This window comes from Montipora foliosa, chromosome 6 (assembly GCF_036669935.1).
Source record: "Montipora foliosa isolate CH-2021 chromosome 6, ASM3666993v2, whole genome shotgun sequence".
In the NCBI taxonomy this organism is placed as follows: domain Eukaryota; kingdom Metazoa; phylum Cnidaria; class Anthozoa; order Scleractinia; family Acroporidae; genus Montipora; species Montipora foliosa.
Window position 1 is genome coordinate 69,958,197 of NC_090874.1, and position 9,359 is coordinate 69,967,555.

A 9,359-nucleotide genomic window follows, 5' to 3' on the forward strand; every position below is an offset into this window, starting at 1 on the left:
AAAGATATTGTTCTAAAAAATATGGTAAGTAGAAAAGTAGGTGTCCCACGCAATCAAATCAGTGCAAAAAATTGAATGTTGTCTTTAAACAACCTTGGGAAACATTTTACGTATCTTGGTCCTGAGAATATATAAGACAAGAGGGAGCCGGGGAAAACTCGAAGGTTTGAGGTAATTGGGACGGGAATATAAATAAGGAAAAACATAAATATATAGTTAGGAAAGATAGTGGGTGGGAATTATGAAAGGGTTTTATTTAAGTTTTTAAGTCTTCAATTAGTTCTGACAACCTAGAACCGATGATCCAGTAAAGGATAAATTTCATGAACTGCGCATGTGCGGGCCGAAGCTCAAAACTTGAACAATTCGGCGGAATATTTCAAGATTGTCCCGACTAAAACGAGATGGCGGATGCAAGTGGAGGGACGATTCAGGTAAACTCGAATTGCAATCGTTATTATTTTCTTACAATGACAACTTACCCTATTCTTACAGGGTTTTACCCTCGTGCCGCAATTACAATTGTCTCCGCACCATAAATTCTGGCCTTTGCACGGACATCCTCTGTTGCTGTTTCCTTTGCGCTTCGTGCTGCACGAGCTCTTACAACTACATCCATGTGATCTTTCCTAAACGATAAGAGTTTGATTTTGCGGGTTCTAGATGTCAAAATAAAGAAATCGAGGACATTCCATGCAAAACATTCCCACGTACCGAAGAATCTATCATGGCGGCCTTGATAAACATGAACGCTGTAAGAGCGATTTCCCGAGCATGCGCAACTCATGAGACTACTCCTTTACTTCAGTTTTTCGGTCATTTTAATTAATTTACCAATCATTGACCAGATAAGTGGCTCCATATACCCTACGCTGTGCTTCCCGTACGTTATGGATGTAAATCTCGGTAAAATAAAATCATTAGGGTTATCTGAGTTTCTTAAATTGTATTTACCCATATTAGAGCTAAAGAGACCTGATATAAAACGCGGAACCGAGTTATTCTTGACTATATACATTAACATTGCCAAATCCTGCAATCTTCGATTACGTAATGTTGGAAGCTTTGCCCTCCCTAAAATTGTTTCGTATGAACTGTTCTTATCACAGTAAATAGCTCCCAATACCCTTTCTTGTAAATGCTCGAGTTTCCTGTCATCTGACGCACAACAAAATTTCCATACTGTATGACATTACGTAATTTGGGGCAATGTGAAAGCTTTGTACATATTTCGATCATGATGGATTGATAGGCCGTTACTGTTCATTTACTAACGATAACTTGTCACTAAACAATGATTTTCGTTAACTACAATAGTAGTTCACTTAACTACATATTCATCAGTCTGGTTTCTGTCATTCGTTAATCAGTTTTCTTCTAAGCTGAGCTATTTGTTGATAGAGTTCAATTCAAAGACAACATATATATATGCATATTTCCACAACCTCTCAAGGCACTCTTAAATAAGCTGTTAAGAGAATAAAAAATATTGACAATTCACTAATTAGCTAGAGAACAAAATGTACAACATAAAACGAATTGGCTAAAAAGGTAATTGCAAGTAATCAAGATGTTGGAAAGAGAGCCTGAGTTCATTATCATGTGACAAACTGACAGACAATCCTGCTGCCTTTAAGTCAATTCATGATTGGAGATCTCATGAATCGAAATTGATTATATCTTAAACAGACTGCTAACGGCGTCCAGGCGGAATCTGTTGACGGAGATAAAAAATGTACATCACATCAAGACAAGAAAAGTACCAAATCAAGCCCGCAGTCTCCTCCGTCAATCTTAAGTAATGAAAAAGCTAAAGGAAATACCTGGAGGAACATATCTGCTGTGGCGTGGATGATTATAATAGGAGACACCCTTCATAATATAAGCGATGGGCTGGCCATTGGTGCTGTTTTCTCTCAAGGTGGCAGATCTGGTATTTCTGGAGGAATCAGTACCTCCATTGCTGTGTTTTGCCATGAGCTTCCTCATGAACTTGGTAATGATTTTTATCAATACCCAATTGATTTTCAAGAAATGAAACAAGCCACCACACGACTTTTTAAAGTCGTGTGGGGGCTCGTATTTAAAAATACGTTATGTTTCCAAGGGGTATGTTCATCCAAGAACTGGTCATACCATTGATGACCTCCGCTGTTGAGATAAAATTACCAAAGCAGCGCACTACTTTAATTGCTTGGTTGTTAACGTTCCTCGCATCTGTTTTAACAACAGACTATTCGACTACGCGAAGGAAAAGAAAAAGTGGAAGGTAGTGCCTTTAAGAAAATACATGGTGCAATTTAAGGCGTTTTCATTTTAATAGTGTTTTAAAATGAACAAATGCACATATCCAGGAATACATCCGACAACTTCAGAAAAGTAGGCGTGAAAGGACACTTTTAGGAAGTAGTCATGTTTATTTCCTCGAATTATGATTGAGTTGTACAATTCAGGGAAAAATAGCCAATACATTTTTATGTCACAGAGGAACTCATCAAGATACACATTATCAGCAATTTAAGTGATTTACCTGAAATAGTTTACAAATCCCTAATAATTGACGCCATTCTAAACAAATGACCCACAAAAATTTTTGACATGTGACTAAAGAAATTAAGGAAAAGAGATGGAAACTCGTTTTTCAAGGAGCGAAGGTAACAATTTGGTTATTAACGATGAAATGATATATGAAATGCATCATATATTCCTTAAGTGTTTATCCCTCCTTATCCTGTAAGGTACTGAAATCTGGGGGATGGACGGCACTGGCCACTTGTTCAACATAAATCATTGGAATGTAATCATTAAATCCTCCCGATAGTAACGCCCGAAGGGTTTAGCCTGTGTACAGCCGCCCGCACTCCTAAAAAAATCGGGGAAGAGCGTTTGTGATTTACCGTTGATAATCGTGTTGAATGCCACGTCATTTTTCCTGAAATTAGTGGAAAGTGATTTGATTAGTTATTACCCCCCAATTATTACATCATTGAAACAATGAGTTTTCATTTGCTTTTATTTTTATTTTTCAAACGAATATCTTCCGTTTACATCAATAACACCGTGAAACATATTACGATGAGTTCGTGTGTACTTTGTGCAGGGTAAACAATACTAATAAAAATCTTTTTGATGAACGAAGAGGTGGGAGCAGAATTGTTATCTAGAGAGTGCCAACTAAGAGGAAACGGATTCTACGTAGATTGGTAGGAATTGTTTGACAGCATTCAAGGAACGAAGGGCGCTCCTGACGAATCTTCACGAGGTGAATAGAACGATTCAAAAGATTGTTCACTTGAAGTCTTTACTTTACTTTACTTTCCTTTAGTCTTCCACTATTCCCTTACCAGTCAATGTAATCCCAACGCCCTGCTTGGACCAGTGTAACCATTTTCAAGGACAAACTACAAAGCGTATTGCGCTTGAAGATTTTAGATGTGTACACATCGAGGAAGATAACAGCTAATCGGCAACGATCGGGGCTGCTCTGAAGATCAACGAGTTTTCTTACCCGGTTGGAAGACCTGCATACAAATCCTTTCCTTTAAAGAGTGCTTCTATGCATTTTTATTGTTCGATATAAAGCTAAGGAATCTTAAAACTAACGGAGACTCTCTTCAATTCTCACGACCATTTTGAAAATTTATCTCCAAAAAGAATGTGAGCACTCAAATTCTGGTTAGCTTAGATCACTCAATAATTTATTCAAAATTAATCCGGAACACAATTACCAACGGTAAATCACAGATGCTCCTCCGAATTTTTTAGGAGTGCGGGCGGCTGTACACAGGCTACCGAAGGTTCGGAAAATGGTTATTAAATGACTTTACTGTTTCAAAAGTCATCAAAATGCAAATGCTCGTTCTTAGATCAAAAGCCAAGGAAATCGCAATCTAGCAATTCAAGTACAGTGTAGTATCAGGTTTTCACTTAACTCAGTATTAGAGAGTTTTTACACGAGAAAGTCACTGACAAGGAGTCCATAAAGCGGAGTAAAGAACATTTGTTTTTCAGGGTAGATCTTGTGGGCCGTTAATAGAAAGAACTAGTTCAAATGAACGCAACAGAATTAAGTAACCTAACCTCAAAGAAGGTTTTTAAAAAAAGAGTGATAGAATTCAATTCGTGAGTACCTCAGACCAATCACGTTGGCGGTCTGAGTGAGATTTGAATACAAAGCATCCAAATGTAGATCAGGCGCCTTTACCACTGGGTCACGGGTATTCTAATGCCGTGGACTGGATTCCAACTCTGTTGTTTTATTTTTCCAACAGGTGATTTTGCAGTCCTGCTTAAGGCTGGAATGCCAGTCAAGATGGCGCTGTTGGCAAATTTTTTGTCTGCTCTATCATGTTTTCTTGGTTTGATCATTGGTATAGAGGTCGGTCAGCAAGGCGAAGTTCGTTTGTGGTTTTTTGCCATCGCTGGGGGCATATTCCTCTATGTGGCGTTGGTTGACATGGTAAGAAGCTTACTCGTACCTCAGTTTTTGATTTATACCTTAGGTGGACAGGTTATCGTTGAAAAATACTTTAAGCTGGATGGATACTCTTCACAAAACATAAGCCAGGATTATCCACTTTTTCTGGATTATACTACTTTTAACTTTTTCATATCGTATCAGATCAACGTGATTTGTGAGATATCAATTCTTTATGTGGACTGGTGAAGAGAAGTTTAACTGGCTGCTCTCAAAATGATATACTTCTCTCTAACCGAGTTCGAGGTCCGTACTGTAAGTTACGGACTGAGTTTGTTTTCCGTTGATGTATGGCCCAAGGCCGAAGCAAGCGGGCTATAAATCAACGGGGAAAAACGAGGAACCGTAACTTACAGTAAGGACCGAGAAAACGAACTTGGTAAGGTATTCATTATATCTCTGAGGTAATCAGGATCGCGGGAAAAACAAATCGTTGAAGTCAAGTGGAATGGTTGGCATGCGTCAAAATTCGAAAAGGAATAAATCTTATTGGCTTCATCTCAGTTTCACAAGTTTATTTCACATAAACAACATGAAAAACGTATAAAAAAATGTATCAAAATTTCGAATTTAGCGGGCCGAGCATCGGGCCCTTACTGAAGAATACGACTCGCTAAATTAGCCAAATCATAGGACGCGTATTATTTCAAAGATACAATAAATAACTGGAACTTTTACGAAATTCGAAATAGTCAGAATGTCTTTATTCCTTTTTTGTTTTTCCATAGCTACCTACTCTGATGCACAGCGAGGCGTTAGAGACTGAACCCCTGGTCACATTTGCGTTACAAAATGCTGGACTGCTTCTAGGGTTTGGTATCCTCTTGATCATAGCCTTGTATGAAGAGGACTTAACTAAACTTCAGTTCTAACACATGCTGCATCGAAGCACACAATGTGCATTTTTTTTTGCAAAAAATGTCTCTTTTAGACTAAATAACAATTAGACCCGTAGCCCGTCAATAGCCCATGATGCGAAGCCCAATGGGCCCTTGAGGGCGTAGATTCCTTAAGAGTAGTTTGTAAGCGTTGGTTCATTTTCCACATCCCGGCAAAATTCTAGCTTTAAACTGTGCAAGACGTCTACAATGGTATGCCACAAATCGTTCACAAACCTAGCGGCTACAGAGTGGCTTCTTTGGAGAAAAAGAATTTCAGCTCACTCTCAAAAACTGCCCTTGCAGTATGAGTGCAAGGTCAACGGCATTAAAAACGGAACTTTTGTCAATCGAGTGAGAAATCGCTCTAAGGACCCTTTAATAGCAGAAATCGTTTCAAACTTTCGTTCACAAAAGCAGTATTGTCTTTGATAGTGCAAGAGTGATTCTCCCCAGAAAGTCATTACTCTCAATCCTTCGATACGATAATACTTGTAGCATTCTTGCCTCTGTGCGCGCAAGCACGTTAAGCATTTTCTTTCACTTCCTAACCTTTTCTTAGGCAGCATTTATGAATTAATTAAACTTAGGTCCCTACTGATTAACTCGCTCCCTGTGTAGGTGTGTAGGATGTTTAAGTATGAACAAATAAATACTTGAGGCAAACTTACGCGGGAGAAGCGTAATATTTCAAGAGTGAAATCGGAGGAAGAAAGCAAATCCAATCGCGAGACTTTATTGTAAGCTAGCTGCTCAGTTCAAATCGCGAGACATCTGTAAGGGTGTATTTCTGTGGGTTTGGTTTTAGGGCTAGGGCTAGGGTTAGGGTCAAGCTATTCTCTTCTTACGGGGAGAAGTGTAGATGAATAGTTAAATTTAACTTTAGAGAGTTCGTGAAGTCGGTATAAAACTAAAAGGCACGAAAAGAGGGAAAAGAAAGAAAGAAAAGAAAAGAAAAACGCGAGCGAAGAGGCGAACAAAAAATACAACTGCTTCATAATAAAAAGTTTATCTACATGGAACAATTCTTTGAGGCGGATACGTTTTTCAGGCAACCGGAAGTGAAATTCTGGAGGCACTCGGACGTGAGGGGTCTTAGAAGCTGCACGCCGTGTCTATTTGTATGTGACGACGCGTCAGATCTGAAGGGGAAATCGAAGCGTCCCAACAAACTAACAAATCACTCAGGACAACAAAGAAAGTTGTGAGTGAGTGAACTTTATCATCTGGCGGTCCATAAAATTGATTTTCGAAAAGAAACGTCGCGATGTGAAATTTTTATGGAACATTTTTCTCGGAAAATAGCTCACTTCCAGTTGCCGTCCGCGTCTCCAAAATGCCCATGCTTAAGCTCCCTATTGTTGTTGGCGAGCCAACAGCCACCACTACTGTGAGGGCAATGAGTAAGAAACAAGCCTTCAGGCGTCCAGAGTTCAGTGCCATTTTGAATTGGACACTTTGCGAGGACAACGCTTTCTGGCCGCCATTTTAGCAGGTTAACTTACAAGTTTTACGGAGTCTGGTGGCTTCGCGTTGCTATCTGGAGATGCTTCAGTGGATTCATGGTTTAGAGAAATTCATGTTCCACGATTCTGGCGTGTTCATTTAGCGACTGGATTCGATTTTTACGAAAAAAATGGTGCTTGTTTTGGGTCGATCGGAGTCCATACGCTGGCTTCCGTCTCCTACTTTGTCACTATACTATGAAGGAAGGTGAACGGGGACCATTTTTCCCGAAACTTCGTGTACGTATTAAAGACAACAACAGCTCACCACATGGTAGGTTTCATCGATTTTTATTTCCAATTTTTTGCAAATTTCCAGACCTAAACTTCGCCTCATATGTCCTCTATATTTACCTATGTGGCACACACAGTGAGCCTCGGTTACCTGTGCAGAGACCAAGGATGATAGTGCTGCTACATATTTCAATCCTTATATCAGACAAACTTTCACGGAACGGAATTGAAAATCGCCGAAGTGGGCTGATTTTGCCTTTAGCAACAGGAACTTTCGTGCACGAAACCGTTGAAAAACACCTTACCGACCTGGCCCAAGGTTCAAATTTGTTACACACAGGGTGGGCGACGAAGAGTTTAGTCTCAGTGACAGGTACAAGATGAGGCCCTTCTCAGGAAAGTACTGAGCTGTCAAGCATATACGGACCAAGCTCAGGGAAATGCTGATGCATTATAAAGATGTTTCGCAAACAAAACATAAACATTCAGTTTGTTTTACAGTGTACCTGTCACTGACATCGTTGCCCACCTCGGTAAGGTGTTTTCCAATGGCCGTGCACGGAACTTCGTGGCAAAGCCTCGCCGTCGACAGTCCTCGATGTAATGGAGCTGTTAGATTAGCGAGCCGAACATCCCTCACCGCGGCTGTTCTTGTCCGATAGAGAAAGGAATTAGTTAGAGGAGGATTTTAACGTGCACTGGGCTAAATCTGGAGGCGACCTGAGCGTTCGGAGTGAATTTACAGCCGATTTCCTTCGATGGATATGCGAGACCGCCGCCAGTAACCAACCTTGAGGAATTATATACACGAGAGACAAACGGGTAGAACTAAAACTCCCTCGAATCGCGCTGAAACGGCCATAAATACTAAGAACATACCATAAATAAGACAAGGAGGCAAGGTGAGAAATTGTGGTTTATTTTTATTTCTATTTTAATGCCCTAAATAACGATCGCTAAATTCCCAATACAAACCCCTCATAGAATTTATGTAACGCAGCAACGATACTCCGTGGGCTTGGCGTACCTATGGTGTTGTGCGCATATAGATGCGTGTTTGTGAGGCGCATGTTTGCGTGGAACGGAAGCATGAGAAGAAAATAGTCGCATACATGGCAAAAAACCCACAGAGCAGAAAGAACGGCAAGTATACGTGGGAAAAGGCGCACGTATATCGTGTCATAATTTTGAAATAAATGGCGGACCATAATCTATAAAAGCCTATGTGCGAGTGCTTCCAATGCAATGACCCACACTTTAGCAACGATATTGCTTTAGTGATCGAAGGAGTCCAAAAAATGTAATCTTCCCTTTGCTGTCTCCAAAATTAAATCAAAATTGACACCGGGAGTGTCAATAATGCACGATGCATTGGTGCAAACAGGTGTTTCATTGATCGCGGCCACTCCCGGTGGGTGCATCAGAATCCAGCGAAAACTTTGTTTACTTAATCCAATTCCGCTGCTGTCACAAGATTTATTTGGATGAAACTGGCAGAAGACTAGATGACAGGTTCCGAGAAAATCTTTGCTCCACACGGTTGGGCACTCAAAGTCAGCGCGCGCTATGACCTTACAAACTCGTTAATTCTTGTTTAAATTTATTTAAAAGTTATGGCCCGCACTTTCAGTTGCTTTTGTATCCACTGAAGAAGAGGGAACACCCTCAAAACTTCTGGTTTATTTTAAACAATGGCGCATTTTGTTCATGAATTTTTACGAGTCATTGCGCCTCGCAGTTTTCTCCGACGGGATCAAGGACTCGCATTCCACAATAAGATTGGTGTATTTCAACCCATTTCTAAAGGCTGGTTTTCACTAGCGACGGAGTCATAAGCGGAGTCGGAAGAAAATGGGAAAGTTCTGACTCTTCCGACACCTGTGCCGTCAAGCTTTTGACTCTGCTTAGGACTCCGATCTTTGATTTTCACTAGGTCATAAGCGCTCTTACGACTCCGACTCCGTCGCTAGTGAAAACCAGCCTTAAGGGTTCCTGTCGAAGTTCTCCAAGTCGAACTAATAAGTCTCACTCTTAAATAACCCGAGAAAAGGAACATCGACGAAACTTGAAGAACTATAGGCAAAAGTGCTCAAATGTTACCAACCATGCGTGGCAAAATAATCATTCCATTGACTTCGTTAATCCTTGTGTTATTGACAAAGGCAATTACACTAGAATCTTGGCACGCAACTAGAACCGTCGACGCGGAAAATAAGTCAAAACCGTTGCCCAGGCAATACTCTACTTTATTGTAATTAGACCTCA

General features: G+C 40.3%; 1 protein-coding gene across 1 annotated transcript in view; it reads left to right on the top strand.

Moving 5' to 3' along the window:
• Window positions 1–6,377, top strand: part of LOC138008313 (metal cation symporter ZIP14-like) — a 19,632-nt gene extending 13,255 nt beyond the window's left edge. Inside the window, exons 7-10 of the mRNA XM_068855613.1 lie at window positions 1–24; window positions 1,690–1,996; window positions 4,272–4,459; window positions 5,206–6,377. The exon at window positions 1–24 is cut by the window's left edge and continues 45 nt beyond it. Coding sequence (XP_068711714.1) covers window positions 1–24; window positions 1,690–1,996; window positions 4,272–4,459; window positions 5,206–5,349 — 663 coding nt within the window. The 3' untranslated portion in view covers window positions 5,350–6,377. The remainder of the gene's footprint in view (window positions 25–1,689; window positions 1,997–4,271; window positions 4,460–5,205) is intronic.
• Window positions 6,378–9,359: the final 2,982 nt, after the last annotated feature.